At 44.0% G+C, this 23,045-nt stretch overlaps 1 protein-coding gene across 3 annotated transcripts in view; it reads right to left on the reverse strand.

Moving 5' to 3' along the window:
• Positions 1 to 6,538: 6,538 nt before the first annotated feature.
• Positions 6,539 to 23,045, reverse strand: part of CCBE1 (collagen and calcium binding EGF domains 1) — a 242,005-nt gene continuing 225,498 nt past the window's right edge. Inside the window, exons 8-11 of one of the 3 annotated variants that reach the window (XM_057504229.1) lie at positions 19,928 to 20,067; positions 19,787 to 19,822; positions 19,027 to 19,062; positions 6,539 to 7,363 (exon numbers count right to left, since the gene is read on the reverse strand). In XM_057504229.1, the coding sequence (XP_057360212.1) occupies positions 7,277 to 7,363; positions 19,027 to 19,062; positions 19,787 to 19,822; positions 19,928 to 20,067 (299 nt within the window). In that variant the 3' untranslated portion in view covers positions 6,539 to 7,276. Of the gene's footprint in view, positions 7,364 to 12,952; positions 17,134 to 18,959; positions 19,063 to 19,786; positions 19,823 to 19,927; positions 20,068 to 23,045 lie in introns of those variants that run through there. The other 2 variants (XM_036876714.2, XM_036876715.2) reach the window with 2 other exon arrangements.

Genomic DNA, 23,045 nt, shown 5'->3' on the forward strand with positions numbered 1-23,045 from the left:
AAAAGTATTACAGTAGATCTAATTTGTACATTTCAGGTAGTCAAATTTAAAACTTTTCCTTTATGGTTTTTAATTTTTTATGGGACAATTAAAAAGTCTTCATATACAGTAAGGTCATTATATATAGGTTCCTTTTTATATAACATAAAATTAAAAATTTTATAAAGCATTTTCTTTTAATGCTTTTGAGTTTTTATGCTTCTGTTTAATCTAATTGGATTTAACTTGTGTTAGTGGTGTGAAGTAAGGACTAAACCTGGCTTTTCTATTAGTGAGAATGCTTGATATTTTGACCTGGCTGATAGCTACATGAGTGTGTACACACATCGAGCTATATACTAAGGTCCGTACATTTTATTGTATGCATCTTAATAGAAACAAAAAACAAAAAGCAAACTTAGTTTTCCTAATGGAAAGTCTATATTCTAACATTAGGTAATGGCCTACCCAATGATTTGAAATGCCAATTTTATTATATAGCAAATTTCAATACATACGTAAGTCCATTTCTGAGACCTAGTTTATCCATGATTGATTTTTCTACTTGCTCACCTATTGGTATAAAAAAATACTATGCTTTTAATGTGGTATCATTATGTTAATGTTTTAATACTTGATTGGGGAAATTGTTTTTTATTTTCAAAATTGCATGGCTAATTTTGTGGTTTTACTCTCCTTTAGGAATTTTAAGATCAGCTTGTCAAGTTCCAAGAAAATCCCATTGAAATATAGTTTGGGGTTGTTTTGAACTTCTGTTTTAGTTTTGGGAAAACAGAAAAACTTGGAATATTAAGTCTTACTGAAGGACCTGGTGTATCACCATTTGTCATTTGTTTTTGAGTGTTTCTTAGGAAGGTTGCACAGTTTCTACATAAAATTCTCATACCTTTTTTTAGGTTTTCTCCTGCATCCTTTACAGTGTTCCTTGCTACATTAAATAGAATCTTTTAAAAAGGATGTTCTAATTGTTAATGGCTGGCACATGGCAAAGCCACGGATGTTTGCATTTTGATTTCATATCTGCTCACTTTTTTGAAACTTATCAGTCTTGTTTGTTATGATCTCTTGGGTGTTTTGAGATTATATGTTTTACAAATATTAGTAGTTTTGTCTATTCATTCCTGTATTTGTATTTTTGGATTTCCTGGTATTCTTTAGTTTTACTATGATGTATGTATGGATGTGTGTCTTTTCTATGTAATTGCACTTTATTTGGCTTCCTGAGAAGTGATGTCTTTCAACAACTTAGGAAAAATTCTCAGCCATTTTCTCTTCAACTATTGCTCTGTCAACTTTCTTTCTAATACTTCCATCTAGAATTCCAATAAGTTTTATTTTGGTCTTTGCCATATTGCCCCATATGTCTCTTTCTCCGTATTTCTCATGTCTTTGTCTGCATTCTGCATAACTTCTTCAGCTCTCTCTTCCAGGTCTGCTGTATCTTACCTGTTGTTTTAACCAGTCATCTCATTTCAGCATAATGATTATATCTTTCATTTGTGAGAGTTTTCTTTTCCAAATCTCCCTGATTGGTATTTTTTATACCAATAGGTGAGCAAGTAGAAAAATCAATCATGGATAAATTTCCTGGTGTGTTTAATGAATTTTGACCAGGGGTTCATATTTCTTGGAAAGTTATCCAGGGGACTTTTCTTTGAGGCCTGGGTTGAAGCTATGTTCATCCAGAGGGATTCGCATTGTCTGCTAGGTACCTGAGAACACTATCAACCTGGCACCGTTTTAAACCAAATTTCATCACAGAGTATTTTGCACCACAGGGGTAGTTTACAATCACATGCGATGACTACATCTTGACTGGTTTTCCTCGTGGGCGCTTGCTCCGCCTCATTTGCCTACAGGGCAGGCTTGTGGGAGGGGATGTCCAACCCAGTCGCCCTGCTTCCACTCATATGCCAAGGTTGACATAACAAACACCAGAGACTGGGTGTCTTAAACAGCGGAAGTTCTTCTCTCATAGTTCTGGAGGCTAGAAGTCTGATATTAAGGCATCACAGGGTTGGAGAGACAGAATCTCTTCCCGGGCTCCCCACTAGCTTCCAGTGGTTTGCTGGCCACCTTTGGCCGTCTTGGCTTGTAGACACACCACCTTGATCTCTGCCGTCACCCTCATATGACAGTTCGCCCTTGTGTGCACATGTCTGTGTCCAAATTTCTCCATTTGTAAGGACACTAGTCATATTGGAGTAGGGCTCACCTTAATAGATCTTGTCTTAAATGATCACACCTGCAATGACCTTATTTCCAAATAAGGTTACTTTCTGGTGTACTGGGGGTTAGGGCTGCAGTATATAATTTTAGGGGTGGGCATCATTAAATCCATAACACCCCTGCTCTGCCCAGGCTTAGTTTCCAGTCCACATGTTCATGATCCAGTAAAATGGAGTTTCCAGGTGACCAAGGGATAGCAGATACCCAGGGGTAGATGCTAACTCAAATTCCCACTTGCCTCACTGGAGTTGTCATATTTGCTTGCCAAATAATTCTCTTAATTTCATATCAGGTCAATCAGCCATTAAAAAGGTGTTTTAAAAATTTTATCCCTCATGTTAAGGTTCACAAAAGGCACAGTTTTTCTCAATATCTACTTGAAACTATTCTTGGAAACAGGAACTCTTTTGGGATAAGGTGACTGCAGAAGCCCTACACGACTTCTTGGAAAGAAATAAGAATTTCAAATGATTGCTTTAAACTGATCAACGTATTTGAATATATCTCCCAAATATTCCTCATCCTGAAATATGAACGAAATGAAAACTAAACAAAATAGAATCCTGGCAGGGGTTCTGTATCTGGAAAAGAAAATACTCAGCAGTACTGTGCATTCTGCCTGAACTGGTGAGAGGCAAACGTAAATTTGGAACTATTCAAATTAGTGTTCTTTGCTCTGATACATTTTTAAAAATGTTTCAAGTAATCCTTCAACAAGTCTGCATCCTATTGGCAAACTGCAGGGCTGCAGAACACAGACTATCTGTCCACACAGCCGATCCGACCGCAACGCTAACCTTGGCTTAATCAGTTGGTGCTTATGAAGCCCTGGTAGTTGTGCTAATTTTCCAAGTGGTACACGTCACAGAGAGGATCTATGTTCACTTCTGCCAAAACAGTTTCACAGTAACTCCATTCTTTAAAGAGAAATCGACTTCTTTCTTTCCCACCTCTTTCACAATTGCATAGCTAAACCTTAGCCCCTTTCCCAAGCTCCTCCTTCCCCTTCCAACTCCACAAGCCTTCGCCCCTCCAATTGTGCCTCTGCAGAGCCTCCTCTAAAGGACCGTTGCCTCCTGGTCCCGCCACCTTTTAATATGAGATGCATTCTGAAGGACTCTTTCTATTTTCATTCACCTCTCTCTTCAATTCTGCTTTGGGTAGAGTACTTTGACACGTGTTAATTATTTTTGTCTGGTTACACTTCCTCTGGTCAAAGAGGAGACCAATACTGAAAGAAGCCACCTACATATTACTTCTAGTCATAGTCTGATGCAGGGTTTCTGAAAGTGTGGTTCACAGAACTAAATAGAAATGCAAATCTTCCAACCCCAGCCCAGACCTACTGAATCCCAGGCTCCGGACCTGGGGTGCAGCAATGTTTCAGGAAGCCCTCCAGGTGATTCTGACATATACTTATGTTTGAGAAGCAAAGGGCTGATGTCCCCCTTTTCTCCTGTCCTCTTACTAGGAGTGTCCCTCTCAGATGCCACTGGAGATGCTGACAATCACTGGAGTCTCTTCTGACAAAAGTGGGAGCTGGGGAAAGCAAATTCCCAAACAGCAATTATGCAAACACTTAAACTGCAGCATTTAACTGCCTTCCTTCCAAGCTTAAGAGTTTTGGAGGAGAAGAAAAGCATGTTTAAGGACAAGTAACCACTCAATGCTACTTAATACCACAGCCAAAGAAAGTAAAATATCACTAGTCCCCATCTTTTCAGAATTTACCTCACCAGTCTGAGGTCTGTTAAGTGGCCCAAGGGGAGGAGCTGAGTGACTGTCTCTATTTCACTGAAAAACATGTGGAATGCTGTCCATCCTAGACCTGACAGAGTTTTGGAGGGCCTCCTAATTGGCCTGAGGATCTGCTAATTTTTCACTCTAGGAGAGTTTGTCTGTTGAAGGTTTTATCAGATCAGATTAAGTTTGACTGCATTTTACGGAAAACTAAAAAATCTCAGTAACAATATCTTGTAATCTGGTGTCTAAAAGAGATGGAAGTCCATTTTTCCCTCACATCCAATGCCAGAGGTAGGCAGTCAAGGACTGGTGTGATGGCTCCAGGATCACCGGGGATCCTGGCCCCATTTTCATCCAGCTTTACCATCCTTCATGGTCCAATTCACGGTATAAAATAGCTGCCTACATTCTCAACGTCACATCTACATTTGGGCCAGCCGGGAGGAGGATGAGCAAGTCCCTTCCCTTAGGGGCATGTTCTTGAAGTTAAACACAAAAGTTTGCTTAAATTCATAGACCGGTACCAAGTCATACAATACCTCTAGTTGCAAAGGTGACTGGGAAATGTAATTTTTATTTTGCGTGATTGTGAGCCCAGCTAAAAGCGTTTTATTTCTAAGGAAAAAGCTGAAGGGACAATAAGCGGTCTCTGCCTCGGAGGTTGCATTTTATGGCACCCACATCACTTCTGGCTTGGGAGGGCCACCCCGGGGTGTCTCACCTGAATTTTGGGGGGCCGGTTCTGATAGGGTTACCTCTCTATTTTTCTCACTCCTAATTAGATCCACCAACTGTAAGAAAACATGTGGGGCGTTGGGTAGTGAGGAAGTTCGAAACTGCCTATTAGCTCTTTGCATTTTCCCATGCAATGCGCTTTGGAGAGCTCTGAGGGGGCGAGTCATTCTGCGAGTCTGTGGACAGGAGCACATCATCGCGGCTCCCTCAGTCAGAGCACGGCAGCAAGGCAGTCTCGGCTGGGCTGCAGATGAGATTACGAATTTGGCAGAGATTCCAGCCACTGTCAAGCGTGTTCTAGGGAACTGAGGCCGGGCTGTTCAGAAGCTTCCACTTTGTGCCTTAAGTTCAAAAACAACTCTTAATGGGAGACCTTGTGCACGTTCACGCAGCTTAGCACCATCCCTCTTTCTCGGAGCTTATCCATTCTTAAAACGCCTCTGGGGTCCATTCTAACCATCACTCAAAGCCTTCTTTCTGGACCATTATGTCTCACAAGGTTTTCGAATTTCTGGCAGCAGTTATTGCATGTTAGGGGTTCGAGAGGCTGTCTGACTGTAGTTGCAGAGCCACGTGGACGCACTGCTAAGGGTTGCTTAGGCCTGAGAACATGCGAGCAGTAAAGAACCGCCACTACTCAACCGGCAACTGCAACAGAATTGAGCTGAAACTATTTTAGGCACCAAAGGAAGCTACTGGCTCAGAGAACTGAAGATGCTGGGGTAGGGCTCACTCCAGGCCAGTCCCTGGTGCTCCAGGAATGTTGTCTGGGTTCCTTTTTCTCTTTTTCCCAGCTCTGCTTTCCTCTCCATTGGTCTCATTCGGAGGCAGGCTTTCTCCATGCAAGAAAAATGACTTGCTGCCTGTCATATGTAATAGCTCTTTAGGGTCCACAACAGTATTTAAAAGTATAAAAGGGGGCTGTGATAAAAGAGCCTGAGAGCTGCTGGGGTACTCCCTGTGTTCTAGGCCCTGCCTGGTGGCAGATGCCATGTGGAGAGGCCGGTGCCCACCTCTGTGGTGGAAGGGGGCTCAGCCATCCCCCGACCATATCAAATGGGTTCTCTGTAGGCGAGCAGATTTTGTTACCAGAAAGAGTAACCGACCACAGAGTTCTCCTTTTACCACTGGAGATGCTGTGTTTGTTTACAGGAAACCAAAGTTTCAAATTCATTTAGAATCAGAAGTTCCTGAGTTGACCAATGGGACAGGAAAAAACGGAAAATATTTGGAAACTTTTCCTACAAGATTCAGATCAGAGTCCCACTCCACTCCGCCCAGGTTCCTTTTGTTCAGGGCCAGAGGGAGTGGAGAGAAGCTGGCACAAATTTGTGGGGCCTGCTGGTGTGGAAAGGGGCCTTAAGCAAGTTCTGTCTAAAGCATTTTAGTTCAAAATTCTTTTCCTTAGGGACTGAAGCTAATCCTAGTGCTTTTTGCCTCTGGCCAAGGGGATGGTCAGGAAATGACTATGACAAATCCCCAAACAGATCAGCCCAGCAGAAAATTTTAGGGGAAAAACCTTGCCCAGAAATGGCAGTGCAGGGCATACAACTTAGCTTCTTCCATAAATACCAGGCCCATTATGCAAGGAAGGAAATCAAAGAGTGAAAAACAGAATGGGATTTCATTTCATCCAAAGTGTATGGCTGTTTTCCAGGACAGAGTCAGTTTCGTAAAATAGGGACTGCGCGAGAAAGGGGGGCTCAGAGCATCCCCCCATTGACAGCCACCTGCAGCCCAGGTGGGTGCTAGGCTGGGACCTCTACCTTAGGACAGATAATGTTGCCATGTGATAACCAGCAAATGCCTTTTGAAGGTGCTAATCTTCATGTGATTTTGAAAGGGCTTTTATAGACATTGTCATTTTCAAACAGATGCAAAGTAAAGGGAATATTATAGTGAACTCAGTTTTTTCACAGTTATCAACTCCCGCTCGGACAATCTTGTTTTATCTATATTCCCACCCACTTCTGTTACACCATGGGATTATTTTAAAGCCACAAAGAACAGATACAGTATTTTAAGTGATTTTAAAAAACAATTTTAGAAATCATAGAACACATATAAAATGTTTTCATGGTGTCATGGACTGACTGCCACAAACTTACGAGTCAGAACTAGACAGATCTGGCCAAAAAAATTAATTCTGCTGTTATATTCTTCCACCCCTCCATCTGCCTTCTTCCAAAGGGAGTCACCTCAATCAAGAATAATTATGGAGATATCCGGACTTCCCCTGAGCCAAGAGCATCATCTCAGTTATGGGCCTGAGGTCCAAAAACTGTGACTCTTTGCAGGCAAATCCACACATGCATGTGTTTCTCCCTCCTGTTTTGAAATCAAATGACCTCAACATGCGGTTTGCCATGCACGTCTCTCATTTTTCACATCCCCCGGCACATGAAGGAAATCTCTGCCTATGTCTGGGTTTCCTCACATGCGTTCCCTGAGGCAACATTAGTTGGGAAATACCAGAATGATTACAGCTGAGATGTCTCTTTTCTGAAAACAGTTCTGATGGCCAACAGAGTTCTGACGGCCGGTGCTGACGGCGATAGGATGCTCTCTGTCACGCCCAGGTGAAGGGTCGCGTCTCGGTTTTCAGATCCACAGCATCTCGGGCATTTGCATGGGATTGTGGTTGGATCCATGCAGACTTAAAGATAAAAAGATGATGTCCGTGTATAAATAAAAATAACTGAAATAGAACGCTGAGTAAGTAACTTTGAGGTGGGCTTGAAAGCCCTGATTTAGAAGAGCTTGTCTGTAACTGGTTTACTGAAAAGCCTAAATTCCTTGGAGCTAGAAAGTGGTTTCTACCTTTCGTCGGATCCTCCTGTCCTTTTTGGTTGTGGCTCCTTCATGGAATCTTGGCCGAACTCTAACTTTCTAGTTACGTTTAGGATTTAAGATCAAGTCCTGTTCATTTAAAACATTTTAACCTTGAACTTGATTTAAATCGTGGCTCTTCCCTGCTTCCCAACTCTGGCATGGGCAAAGGCTGCAGGCCTGCCTGGAAGGGAGCAGGGGTCCGGCCCTGAAAGTCCTCCACCCTCTGCCTCTACCAAGTCGAGCTCCTGGAGGGTTGGAGGGAGGCAGGAGGCACAGGGCTGGTTTGAGTGACTTCCACATGTCTAGGTGGGGTGGGATCCCTTTCGTTAGGCTCCCACCCCTCTTGCCTCTGTGCTCCTTCACATGCAGGAAGGCCCCCTGGCACACATTGCTGGGGGACTGTCCCCATCTTCTTCCCAGGGACCCTAAGCCATGGTCCCTTCAAGCTCTGTAGGAGAGGCTATGTCTCTCTCCAGGCCTCTGATTTCACCAGGTGTTTGTCTCTATGTGTGGGTCCCCTCTCTCCAGGGCACACATCTCTTCTTCAAGAGAGGGGTCAAGCACCCCTCTCTTATTTCCCTTGGGGGTAGGGGTGTAGGTAGAAAAGCAAAACAAACCCACCCTTAGCTCCTCAAGCATCCTCCTGAGAACCTCGCTCCTGGGCTTGTCCATGTGGTAGGGACAATGCAGTTTTCTGGGTTCTGCGGCTCAGCCCTCATCCAGCCAGAGAACAAGCCGCCCTCTTCCATTCCTAGGAACACCACACATTGCTAAGGGTCATCTTCTTGCTTGGCTTTAGGGATGGGAAACTCCTCTCCTTATCCCCAGGCATGGGGATACACAGGCATCCAGGACAATGTGTCCTCTATGAGGCTGCCTACACCTCCCTCTCCCCTGTCCTTTTCGCCCACAGCCTGGGGTTCAGCGGGGGGGTGGGGTGGGGGCAGAGTCCTGAACGGCAGCTGCTCCCCAGGCCCTGTGGGGAGATGGCTGCTGCCTGACCGATGGATGGTGCTCCTTGTTGAATGTGGGGGTCCTTCATACATTTCATCCTCAGCTTTGGGCCAAAACATAGTTTGGTTCAATAGGGGAATTCCATTTCCTGGACAGACCTTGCAGCTCACTAAACCCACCTACAGATACATACTGAGTGCAGCTGAGACAGCAGCAGGAGTATGATAGTGGCCTTGTTTTACAGGCCAGTGTGTATAGGTGGTTGCTTTTCCTTAAAAGGGGTGAGAGTCGGGACACAGGCCCACGATGTCATCCACTGGACTGTAATCCCATACATGCAGGGACCAAGGCTTGTCTTGACATTTCCAGGGCATACAATGTATGCCACTTAGGGGGCAGTCAATATATATTGTTGAATAATTGAATGAACAGAAGTGACTGAGGTCACTAGTGGCTATAGCATCAGCAATTGGTTGCCTCCTGTGAACACTTTCTGAACTCTTATTGTTCCAGAAGCCCTGAAGATGGTTAAAAGTAAAAATTCCTGCCCTCAAGAAATTTATGATGAAGAGTAGGAGACAGACTGGCACAATTACCTACCAATAAAGCTTCCCAATTCCATCAGGAGAAAGCAAGGGCTCTGTCTTTGCGGCCAGCAAGGAGTGGGGCATGGAGAAGCCCCTGGCCCAACTCCTGCCTGGACACAGCTTTGATCCAAATTGTTTCAAGTGAGGCTGAATCCATTACTTCATGGTGCCTTAGTATGACATGGGGTCACCCAGTCCTTCCCTCCTTAGAGGCCCCTCCCATGGAGCCAGGATCCCCACTATCACCCCTTGGTGTTCAGTGACCCTGGGGCAACTCTCCTCTGAGAACAGTAACCAGATTCCTTGGTCTCAGTGGGGCCTTTTAGAATCAAGTAAAAGGCAAAAAAGAGAATGAACTGCCTGAGGATGGGAGGCCCGTGAGCTGCCCACATACCTGAGCCAAAAGGGTGTTGGAGGCAGCATGGCTGCAGCCCCCCAGGAATCAGGGAGCCAAGCCAAGGGAGACCCAGGGGCAAGGAAGTAGGTGTTGATCACTCAACACAGGTTCGCTAAGAGAAAGTGATTCCCCACGCAGAGCATGGATTTTATCCTTGGCAAACGGGTGCCATGTAGCTAGTACATCTAGTTCCCTGGGGCTGCTTTCATTGATTTGGAACACCAAATCAAATCATATCAATCCAAAGGCTTTGATCCTACCTCGTGTGAATATTTACATGTAGTGTGGGTCAATCTGGCAGATCTCAGCAGCCAACAGCGCCCTCGAATAAAGCCTGAAAGAAAAATGTCCTTGGCTGCTGTCTGTGAGAGGCTGTTATGAAGGGACCTCTTTTTGAAATGTTTTCCAGCTGTTATTTCCTTTCTGAATAATCTGAGTCTAATTCAATTTGTGGCACCTTTCTCTTTCCCAGATTTTTTTCAGAAGGAAAATTACCCTCATCTGGCTCTCTACAATCACATATATGTTCCGCCAGTTTTGGCTGAGACTCTCACTGCCTTGTAAATAAGTGACCCCATGGGTACAGGGAAGAAATATTGCACATTACATGGCCTTTCAATTACACGGCCTGGTGGCAGTCGAGCAAGATGCTGCACATTATCTCCAGAACGCTTGGGGTAGAAAGGTCGACAACCGTCTCCACGCTGACTCAGGGCCGATCCAGCACATTATTGTGTTGCTGTGGGAGAGTCAGGCAAGGCAGCGAGAGCCAGGAACGCCCAGGGATTATAGTTTTTACAAAAAAATCCCAAACAAACCCAAAAATAACAAAACTTGACTTTGGAGACAGTTCCATCCTCATATATCATAAAAACTATTTATAAGCAAAATATGACTCCACAGAGAGGACTTTCCTTCTGGTTTAATCAGTTCCCCACCCAGCTCCCATCCCTAGCATGGTTGACAATGATGTTAGAGACGAAAGATGTTACAAAGTCACAGAAAATAGACAGAAGCAGTGAGAATTCCAAACCCAAGTTGTCACCTGGCCAGAACCAGATGAGAATCAGGAGTCCTTGAATTAGGATGTTGGTGAAGACACAGCACCCTGGAGGAACTACAGCCCGACCAAGCTCGACTGAGTCAATGAGCTGCAAAGACTTCATTTCTGTCCTCCGTTTCTGCTGTTTCTCTGAAGGTTTTGTTTTGTTTTGTTTTCCACAGGAGATTAACATTTAAGTGAATAGCCTTGGAATAAAGCAGATTGCCCTCCACATTGTGGGTGGGCCTCATCCAACAGGTGAAGGCCTTATCAGAAAAACACTGACCTAGTGTGAAGAAGAAAGTGCCAGAGACTGCCTCTGGACTCAAACTGCGGTATCGACTCTTCCCCGGGTCTCCAGCCTGACAGCCTCCCTACCGATTCTTGTTTGTCTTCCCGGACCAGAAGGCATACTTCCTGTGATCAGGAACTTCGCACTACCACTCCCCTGGTTCTTGGTCCAATCTGTATATTTATTGAATGAAGTGGGCATGTAAGTATTTCAGATCGGAAAACAAATGCTGTTAAAGGAAATGAGCAGGGTGTAAGAGTCAGCAGATAGGGACAAGATGTCCTTCTTGTACTGGGTTGTCCCCACAAAATTCACGTCTACTGGGAACCTCAAAATGTGACCTTATTTGGAAATAGGATCTTTGCAGATTAATTAATTAAATTGAGATAAATTCATACTGGATAAGGGTGGGCCCTCACCCAAGAAGTGATGTCTTCATCAGGTGAGAAAATAGGAGGTCAGTGCACAGAGAGAACCCCAAGTGAAGAGGCAAGAGGTAGAATGGCAGGTGACGTCAGAGGAAAGTAACGCTGAGGATTGCCAGCAACTACCAGAAACTGGAGAGAAGCATGGGATGGCTTCTCCCTCAAGCATCCAGAAGTTAAGGACCCTGATGACACCTCTTGAACTTCCAGCTTCCAGAACTGTGAGAAATAGATTTCTATTGTTTCAGCCATCCAGTTGCAGTTCCCCGTTACAGCAGCCTGAGGAAGCGCAACAGCCTCTTCCTCGCATCTCTGCCAGTTCCCCAGAACCCTGCAATTCAGCTGTGGTTGCCCCCACATGCCCTCGCAAAATTGCCTCTTCTTTGTGGATTTCCCATCTGCCCCGAGGCTGAGTGCTGCTTCCCACTTGGCCAGCCTGTAACCTGTATCTAGACGGCAGGTGGTGAAAATCTGCAGGAGCTGGGGTGTTTCAAAGGCACAGCAAGCTTCCTCCAAGCTTTAGTGTCCTGCCTGGGAAGAAAACAGCCTCAGATCTGCTGGGACTCAAGCCTTGAGAACATGGGCTACCAGCCAACTGTGCAAATGGTATGTCCGAAGCCTCTGGGGAGGAGTACTCACCCAGGTCTTGGTTCATTAAGCTGCTTTTTAAATTGAGAAGGCTGGAAAAGCAATAGATGAAACAGCCTCCCAGAATTCCATCAACTGCTGTTTCACTCAGAGGATTCGTGAAGCTTTCTCTGCGGGGGCCGGAGGTCTTGTGTGGCTGTGGTGCGAACGACTGGATGCTGCGCGTGACTTAGGGTAGGAGCGCATGGGGAGGGAAGGGTGGCTCCTACGGGGGTGAGCTGTTACTGGCTCTTGAAGCACTTTCTTTCATAGCACTTATCACAGTTTATAATTGCATTTATATTCTGGAAGGCTCGTAGTCTCTGTTGCCAAAGGTCTCCAGGAGGACGGGGATTATGCTTTTTTGGCTCCGTGTTGTGTCTGCATTGCACAGAGCAGAGTGCAGTTTACAACAAGTATTGGATAAACATTTGCTAAAGCAAAGTGAGATGCATAAACATAGGTTAACTTCGGGATGCTAAAGGCACCCTGCTGAATGGTACTAAGAGTCTCTTAGAAGGAACCTCCCTTACTATATATAACTCTGCCTCCCATACGGCCCAACTGATGAAAATTCCCTTCCTTTTATCTTCACATAGGGGACTTTAGCTACCAATTCATAGGGCTTCCTCCCCTCAACTCTACCTATTTTAACCTTATTAAAAGGTAGTCAACCATTTTTTTCCCCTCCAAAGGAAATCTTATGTGGATTTCTAATCCAAAACCACTTGACAATGGAATTGTTCATGGTGTAGTGGGAATTAGGGGCAGGCAGAACCCTCACAGGTTTCCCCTCTGTGCACTGCTAAGCCATCTTCAATGCCCTGCAGAGAGTTCCTGGTTTGAAAACTCCACTCTGGGGATCCCAGAGGATCCCCACACCAGCTGGGGACATGTGCCTCTGAGACTCAGATTCAGTGGGACCTGGGCCTTCAGACCATGACTTAGACTCAAATGTTGGGTCCACACGCAGACCCTAAGTGGTGACCTACCCCAAAGGCAGGTTCTGTCTCCATCTCTTGTATTCATCTTGTAAAGACAGCTTGTTGCACAAGGCTAGGTGTCGGGACAAAACACAGTACAGCCACATAAGAAAAATAACTTTGTTATTAAGCATATATAATCTTATCCAAAGTACTTCATAGTATCACATCCATAACTGTTTGAATACTAGCCCAACTGGTACATGGATCTGTTATAAATAATGAACATAGCGACTGAATATATGACTAGTCACTGGGAAATAAAAACATCATGACACACATAGAATTCCCAGGGCTCTTGCTTTGGGGGTAGGGGTATTATTATAATAAAGAATGCTGAGGTCCCTGGGAGATGTGTAAAGGGTCTTTTTTTCTACGATTTCCCTAAAGCAGTAATATTTGTTGAAGGAGCATGTAAAGTTCAAGATTTTATGCTTCAACAATTACGGTCAGGATTTTTTCTTTTTCCTTTTCAAATGGAAAATAACTTTGTTTTGATTTGTTGTGCAACATACATGCTGACTGTGCCAGGAAACATTTCATCTATTTTCCTGAATTTGTTATTAATAACTTTAGATGGCTCTATTCTACCAGTTGTTTGGCCTAGATTCCTACAAATAAATTTCATTTTTAGGAAGGTTATCTAAAAGATGTGAAGGTTGCCCAACGAGGCTGCTGACTCTCTGATAGGGCAGAGCTGGGGGAGAGAGGAAGGGGAGTAATATCTAAAGTGTGAAGAGGGATTTGCTGTCAACCCAAGGAGATGCCTGGCACCGGGTCACAGAGAGTCTTGCCCGCATGCCTGGAAACTGGGCTCACAAGGCCACAAATCCTGGAATGGGATCATGACCAGAACCAGAGGGCCTTTGCCTGGTGTTTGGTGGGGGTAATACACCTTGCCCCTTGGTGATGTTCATTTCCTATTTACCTGTTTGGCTATGGACACACTTGTCTCAGTTTACACAGTGGAAAAGACGTCAGTTGGTTGTTGTGTTCTGTGGCAGGTGCTGGAATTCACAAGGAAGGAAGATAGAGCTGCCCTGGTGCCCCACATTCTTTGGCATAGTGATGGTTATAACTGATCCCTCTGGAGCTGGGCATGGGGCCCAAATGTATGCCCTCCTTGCACTCTTTCAACAGATTTTTGTTCCCATTGCTATCCAGAAACAGAAACCATCTATTATGTCCTATTCTAAGTTCTAGTGATCAGGTTGCAAAAAATTAAAGGCAGTGTTTTTGCTGAAGGATTGAGGAGGGGTACAAAGATCTCTTTCCCCATGGAACAGGAAGTGGCTTAGCAAAACTGTAGTAAATTTTACCCCCCAAAATGGCTTTTTCATTAAAACCAAAAATGGCTTTGAGCAGAAGTCCTGTTTAGACAGTGAAGCTTCAGTTTTCTATCCATAACTGAGTGATACATTAGGAATAACAGTGTATTATGTCTTATCTTTGAAAGATAATTAGGGCAGAGTACTTATTAGTCCTGTGGTAGTAGTCTAAGTTTTGAAAATCTGAGGATGAACAATTATTTTATAAACTGACCTGACCCAGCAGATTGAGATTATAAAATACAGGTTATTTTGTGTTTTGCTGGAGGATGTTATCTAGAATAATCTCATGAATCCCAGATATTACTACCTACAGTTCATTCTTTTAATATATTATCCTAGCTTCTTGTCATACGTGCAGTAGGGTTGAGTTTCATGAGCATTTGGCAATAAAGAAGTTTATATATAAACACAAGTTCCTCATTTAAGAAGAAAAATAAAGATGGACCCAATCATTTCTCAGAGTCTGTACATAATTCACTTTAGCATTCATCCATCCACACCCTTTAAATACTGTGTTCCACAAGCAGGCAACAGTAAATCTATTCCAGATGGGAGTCAACAGCTGCTCAGTTCATCTTTTCATCAACCCGTGGCTGGTGAGGCCTTCTGCTGTGAAGATTGGATTCTGGAGAGACTGAAGGGCTTGGGGAAGATGCTAGAAAAGGAGCATCCTTTCTTTTTTTTTTTTTTTGAGAATGTGTCGTTTTTAGCTGTAACATTTTGGTAGATGGTCACTGGGATTTCCGTGAGGAAGAAATAGTAGAGCAAAGTGTTTGTGGAGAACTCAGCCCCAGGCTGACTGATTGGGTCCTGTGTTTCTAACATGATGGGACTGAGGGAAGGAAGGCTGTCGTCTCTCCAGATTCACTAACAGAGGCCCCCGCATTGTTCTGAAGACGGAAGAGAAGTGGCAGGTAAACACCGATAGTGGTTCTCTTTAAACATGCTTTCCCAGAAGGAGAGTTAAATGGGGTAGGCGAAAAGGGGAAAAAGAAAGCTCAACACAAACCTCCTAGAAACGGGGGGGGGGAATCACAGGATGGGAACTGGGAACCCCAACATGAGCACATATGAACTGTGACACTGATCATCTTCGAGGCTCAATATAAGGGTTTAGGTCTCCTGACCAGGTGGCTGAAGAGCCCTTCTGTGTGTCAAAGGAGAAGGTGGTCTTGAAGATACTGTCAGCTGCCCATTAAAACCAAGAGGTTCCCCAGTGATATCACAAAGGAGCAGAAACCCCTGCTGGTCTCCTGAGCTTTCCTACTTCTACTCCTATCTCTGTGGATCCAGAGAAAGCCCTTTCCAGAATATGCTTCCCTCTGAGACCCAGGGGTGTATGAGCAAACAGGGACTCAGTGGAAGGTCTGGGAATATACCCCTTTTTCAACTGCTTCCCACATTTGCTGAGGAAGGGGAAGCAAGGGGAAGGCCTGTAAGAACTGGAGCTTGGACTGACTTATGGAAAACTAAGGAAAGATGAGACTAGCTGGGAGGAAATTTCTGCCAAACAAGGAAAACCACGTGTTTCCCTTCACATTCAAGAAAACTTTCAATAGTGTATTATTCTCTGTGTTGGCAAGCTTGGCTGGTCCCAGACAAGGACTTCTAATTCCCAAGGAGAGCAGATTCACCTGGCCCTGCCGATTCAGTGGGATCTCTGCTCCAGGTCCTCCCTGTCCTTTGCCAGTAACCCAAGTCAGCAACCTTCTTCCAGCCTTCAGCTCGTTGTGCATTGATTCAACCTGGCTCATGGGCTCATGGCATGTTCTGGGCAATCGGTCAGAGCCAGGGAATTCTGCACCTCTCCCTAAGGGTCAGCCACCTTTATTTAACAAATAACCTGTGACTTACTAAGCAAGCCCACTCATTTGCTCAAACAGCTTTCAAGTGTCCTGGCAAGCCAGGAGCTCATTGTTCTAATGTGAATCAGGTACTTCATTCACTTACTTTGTTCTGAATAGAGGATTTATTCCTATAGCCAGAGTAACACTCCTCTCTGAATATGCTTATAGATAAGTGTAGCATGAATTCTTATAGTCATATGAGAATTTAGAAAGAGACAACCCCTATGACAGTCAATATACTACTATATCATTTTTCTTCATCTCCCCTAATCTGTGCTTCTTAATTTTCTCCTTTCTTTAACCAAAATTGGGAAACAAGGTTGGACGAGAGGACAGAACATTGCAAACCTATTAGACTGACAAGGTTAAAGAATTATCCACCCAGGTAAATTTATACATTGTTGTCTCCCCTTTTTAACTGAAGAGGCCTAATTCTGATACTGAGGAATAAGAGTCTATTCCAGACACTTATCTATTGTTTTTTATAAGTAACTTCATTTTCTCAGAGCTCACCTGGCTGCTTTCCCCTTTTCAATAGTCTGCCAAAGTTTACGACACCGTGAGACTACTTAACTCAAAGAAATCCAGAAGCTCCTGGATAAAGGAAAGTTACAACGTAGACCAACAGACTCCATCTGACTCTCAGAGGGAAGCATATACATCAGTCACTTTCTCTTGTCTCCAGCACATCAAGCAAGGGACTCTGAAACTAGTATTTGGAAGAAGAGGAGGACAGAAAAGGCAAGAAAAAGGTAAAGAAAATAAAAACATATCTTTTCTGGGTCTCCAGTGGCTTCTTTTTCTTTAGATGATTTAACTGCAGGTGAAAAGGCGCTTCTCTTCCCTTCCTTTGGCATGCCGACGTTGGGATGTGCTAAGGGGACAAGCCTCCGGGGGCCCCCAAGTCTTCTGTCTCAGTACTTTTTTGGATGGTCATCTCCAGAGCCAAAGTCTGTGGTCTCCGGGGAGCTGGGAAATTCCTGAGGCAAAGGGAACTCCTCCGCCGAAGAGTGAGTCCGATGCCCAAACACCTCCTCCTGCAGCTCGGCGATGTCATTGCGGAGGTCGGCCAGCATGAGCAGCAGGAAGTCAAAAGAACCGGGCGGCCCCTGTGGACAGAGAGGGATCAAGGCCAGGACGCCACGGCCGGCCCTTGGCGAAGCGGGTGCTTCCACGGGCTCCGTGGTTTGCTATCCCACTTCTTGCTGGCAGCTATTTGGTTGATAACTCTATCCCGAATGGAGTGAACACCAGCACTGCTACAGTGGCCTGGGGGATCGAGATTGCCTTCTAATTAATTCCCTCATCCCCCGCATGAGCTTTGCGGATACCTTCTCATCTTCTCCGGTCCTCATTCTAGGCTACATCAAATCTGGTAGAATGAGAAGATGGCACGGTTCTCCTAGGTTCCTTTCCAAAGAAACCTGGAAGATGCTTATGGAGGCGTAGAGTAGTGGCCAAGAGGTTGGGGTTCTGTTGGGTTTGAATCTCAGCTCTGCCAATTACTAGCTGGTCTTTGGTGAGTTACTTAATTTTTTTGGGTTTCCACCTCCCTATCTGTAAAATGGGGATAATGAAAGTCACAACTTCCTAGTGTTTCACAGGGTTTATAAGTGAGGAGTTAAATGGGTTAATATATATAAAGGGCTTAGAGCATAATAAATACTCGAAAATGTTATCTTTTAAAAAATGGAAGTATTAAAATGTTTATAAGGATCATTGACGGTAATTACCACTTAAATGAATTTTAAAATATGTTGTAAAAAACATTCTCAATCATAAGGTAGGTTGGTCACCGGGACAGCAGTGCAGCATGGAGAATATAGTCAATGATTCTGTAACATCTTCCTCTGTTGACAGATAGTAGTTTAATAATATGGGTAACTTCTGAACCAATGTGTTGTGTACCTAAAACTAATATAAGATTGTATATCAACTATACTTCAATTTAAAAAATTAAAGGAAAGTATGTTGTAAAGGCATCCATTCCTCCTTGGTCAGGAAAAGGACAAAGACTTCCTAATTTTTCTATTGACTGAACATCTTTTATCACTATATATAGTATTTATTAAGCCTTCACTTCTATGTAGTGCTGTGTGGGGCATGGCAAATAATGGGTGAGCAAGCATGTTCTGGGCTTGTTAGCTGCCTGTAGTAAATCTTTATCACCCCCACAATCTGTGCTGCTGCCGGGGCCACCTTAGAATCTGCAGCTTTATCTGCAAAGCACTTAGTGATGAACAGTGTTTTGACATCAACTGACACTCACTTGAGGTGTAGCAGATCATATTCCACTTGGCATCACACAGGTGAGGGAATGGATGCCCAGGGATGCTATGTGACATGGCCAGGATCAGAGGGCTAATCCATGGAAGAGTTCAGATGGGAACCTGGCCCTCCTATCTCTAAGGCCAAGGCTCTCTGCCTTTCTTCAGAAATGACATTGACCTCTTCTGAAACAATGGAGTTGCTCAAATTTTCTGTGCTTTTGGGTACTACTAACGTTCATTTTTAACCTCCTGGACACCACACACATACCCAGTAATTCCTTCTCTTTGGTCCCAAGGAGCCCTGCATGTCTCCGTACTTTTTTGGGGAGGACAGTCATCTGACCTGTTAGGGTTGTAGTGGTGGCTAAATTCTTAAGCTTCCAGAGTTATGACAGCTCTATAGATTTCTTTTCTGGTCCCTTCAGATGTTTTATGACATACTTGGAAACAGACTCATGACATACTGGGGTTTGAACCATAACAGAAGACATTCCACATAAGGATTAGCCATGATAAAAGAAAAAACAGCAGAAAATGAATTCTAAAAATGAATCCCAACCAGCTGCTAAAGGCCTCCATGATGCTCCTCTGACCCACTAAGTTCTGTTTGGGTGGGCTGGATGGTGGCTGGAAGGGGCTAGTTTTCACTAATAAGAGCAACTTACAGACTCATCAGAGCTGCATCCCTGAGCACATTCCCCCTGGGGGAGCAGTACAGACAGTGCTACTTACTGGAGACCCTCTGGGCCCGGGTGCTCCTCTCTCCCCCTAAAAGCAGAAAGGGCAGGATTAGCTTTGTGGACCCTGTGGAGGCCACCACTGTGGTCAACACTTAGACACCCACTATCACCATCTCCCTGCACCAAACCACAAATGTTTTCTGTTGGAAACAAAGGTAAGCTTGAAGCTAGACTCATGGAACCACTTCCTTGAACAGAACTGCCTGGATCAAGTGTCTCTCATTCTGATGTCCCATGAGGCCCTATGTTTTCAAACCAGATCTGACAAGAGGAATGCTTCCATTGCCAGGCAGCATGGGGAATAATAGACACTTTCTAAAGTAACTCACACTGACTTCTTTACGAGCAAGCAACTGGCAGCTCTCAGTGTGAAACCACCCTTTTGTGCAGCATGGAACTTCTCCTGTACTTGACTTAAACATATTAAAGGAATGGGGACACACTCAAGAGTCCTACAAATAAACAATGGCTAGAGAGAAAAGGGCATGCTACAATGACAACCAGAAGCTTGTCAAAATGTATAGGGGTAATCTTTCTTAGGAGTAGTTTTTGTTTTTATGGTTGTTTCATATTTTAAGAAAAATGCTTTCTAGATTTTCTGCCTAGCTTTGGGTAAAAAAGTGTGCCTGTTTTTCAATTTTGCCTGTGACAAAATAGGGAAAGGAAACAGTGTTTTGAATTTTACTTGATGCCTGCACAGTAGGTTGAAATGCAGAGACCTTTGGCTTGTAAGGGCCACCCACGAGACTTACCTTAGAACCATCCCTTCCCGGTGCACCTGGGGGGCCCTACAAGACAAAGGGATCCGGTTTAGTCTAACAGAAGGAAAATGCATGGGACAAGAACATGCTTCCCCCCACCAACAGTAGAGAGATCTCTGATAAAATACTGACCACAGGGCCCCTCCGGCCTTGCTTAATGTGGGACAGATCAGGAGATGGTCCCATGGGTCCCATTGAGCCCCTCGGGCCAGGCTGCCCAGGAGGACCTGGTATCCCAGGGAAGCCCGGGCTCCCCTTTGGTCCTGGTGAGCCTGGAATCAAAGAACACCTCATTAGCTCCATATCCCATGAGGAGGAAAGGGGTCTGGCTGACAAGAGAAGAGAGCCTGGGGGCCCCTTTTAGCCATTTCTCTTTGCACTGCGCCCTCTGCCTTCTGGCATCTCTGCTAAAGTGTCCCACAGGCGTTTTAAACTGAGCAGACTTCCCCATGCCACTCTCTCTTCATGGCTCACCGGTCACCCATCCGCTCAAACCAGAAACTTGAGAGTCCTCCCTTACGTCCCTTTCCACAACCTCCTTGTCCAGTCAGTGACCAGTTCCACACACTGCACCTCATTAATGCCTCCTATAACCATCTGTCCTCTGTACGTCCTCAGTCACACCAGCATGGTGGTCAATAAGCTGGGTAGCTGCCAAGGGCACGGGTTTTTGCATCAGAGAGATCTAGGTTTGAATCCTGGACAATCTGCTTGACCTCTTTGATCCTTAGTTTCTCATCTGTAAAGCTGGACTAATAAAAAAAACTACCTTATAGAGTGGTTGAGTATTAAATGAGATTTTAGACACACACACACACACACACACACCATGTAGCCTAGTACCTTACACAGGGAAGCACTAAACAAGCCTGTTAGGACTTCCTTACAGTGATTCCGCTTTGCAGACAATAAAGTTCAAACTCCGCAGCACTCTCTGTAAGGTCACTCTTGCCTTCCTCTACAGGCATTCTTTACCACCACTGCCTCCTTCCTAATCACCTCCCAGCCCCCATCCACCCTGAAAAAAAAAAACACGTGCGTTGTACCACCCAGCCTTGACTCCTCTTTCCTCCTTTGCCTGTGCCCTCGTGTAATCACCACCACCCACATTTCTCTAAATATCAACACCCCCTTCCCTGTAAGAGAACAGCTTACTTCACTGTGCACCATTACATTACACATCCAGTGAGTGTGTATACATTACAGGTGTATTAGATATATATCAGATGTAGTTGTATACAACTATACCTATACACACACTCTATACATGTCTATGTGCTCATTTATGGATACTATTATCCTCTGAATTTCCTAACATTTAAGAATTGGGAGACTTTATATAAAAATCTGGGCTTCTGGCTTCTGTTTTAAAAGAGGAGGAACTCCATACACAAAAGTAAATTTGAAATGGATCAAAGACCTGAATGTAAGTCATGAAACCATAAAACTCTTAGAAAAAAACATAGGCAAAAATCTCTTAGACATAAACATGAATGACCTCTTCTTGAACATATCTCCCCAGGCAAGGAAAACAAAAGCAAAAATGAACAAGTGGGACTATATTAAGCTGAAAAGCTTCTGTACAGCAAAGGACACCATCAATAGAACAAAAAGGAATCCTACAGTATGGGAGAATATATTTGTAAATGACAGATCCGATAAAGGCTTGACATCCAAAATATATAAAGAGCTCATCCACCTCAACAAACAAACTGAACAGACAGTTCTTCAAAAAAGAAATTCAGATGGCCAACAGACACATGAAAAGATGCTCCACATTGCTAATTATCAGAGAAATGCAAATTAAAACCACAATGAGATATCACCTCACACCAGTAAGGATGGCTACCATCCAAAAGACAAACAACAACAAATGTTGGCGAGGTTGTGGAGAAAGGAGAACCCTCCTACACTGCTGGTGGGAATGTAAATTAGTTCAACCATTGTGGAAAGCAGTATGGAGGTTCCTCAAAACACTCAAAATAGACTTACCATTTGACCCAGGAATTCCACTTCTAGGAATTTACCCTAAGAATGCAGCACTCCAGTTTGAAAAAGACAGATGCACCCCTATGTTTATTGCAGCACTATTTACAATAGCCAAGAATTGGAAGCAACCTAAGTGTCCATCAGTAGATGAATGGATAAAGAAGATGTGGTACATATACACAATGGAACATTATTCAGCCATAAGAAGAAAACAAATCCTATCATTTGCAACAACATGGATGGAGCTAGAGGGTATTATGCTCAGTGAAATAAGCCAAGCAGAGGAAGAGAAATACCAAATGATTTCACTCATCTGTGGAGTATAAGAACAAAGGAAAAACTGAAGGAACAAAACAGCAGCAGAATCACAGAACCCAAGAACGGACTAATAGCAATTCCTGTGTGGTGATCTCCAATAGGTTCTTCACAATGGTATAAAGGTCATATCAAAGTGTGGGCAAGGGGTTTGTTTGTGTTTATACAGAGGATCAAAGCCTAATTTGGCTATACAGAAAACGATTAAGATACGATATGAAGAAGAACTTCCAACATCAACATCCTCTGGAAGAGTCATTCCAGAAGATGAACATCAAAAAACTTCAACAAAGATCCTGGCACTGCTGCAGTTGTAGCTGCAGTCATCCTACTGGTTCCTGGACTTGCCATTGGAATGAAGAAGGAGATATCTAAGCTGGCCTGTGCATACAGTAAAACAACAAATTTGACTGGATCTACACTGTCGGAACTCAACCAAGAATTAGGAGAAGTGCAAGTTGCAGTGCTCCAAAATTGTGCAACTATAGACTATCTACTGTTAAAAAAACACATGGGATGTGAACAGTTCCCAGGAATGTGTTGTTTTGTCTGATTTTTCTCAAACCATTCAAATTCAGTTAGACAATATCCATCATATCATAAGTTTTCACAAATGCCTAGGGTACCTAACTGGTTTTCTTGGTTTCACTGGATATGGCTGGTAATTGTAGGTCTGCTTTTGTTATGTAGCTGTATTCCTATTATGTTAATGTGTGTGCACAATTTAATTAGTAGTTTAAAACCTATACATGCTGAAGTTACTCTACAAGAAGATATGTCAAAGAAATAATCAATCTTCCCATGTTTTCTTCCGTCTGCTACTTCTATAGCTTTTCTTCTTCCTTCCTAATTACAACCCTTTAGTAGAATTCGTGCCTCATATAGAAAATTACCGAGTATCATAATTCTTCCAAGTGGTAAAGATACCTCAAGACAAATGCTGGGC

The sequence above is a fragment of the Manis pentadactyla genome, chromosome 6 (genome assembly GCF_030020395.1).
Source record: "Manis pentadactyla isolate mManPen7 chromosome 6, mManPen7.hap1, whole genome shotgun sequence".
NCBI lineage: Eukaryota > Metazoa > Chordata > Mammalia > Pholidota > Manidae > Manis > Manis pentadactyla.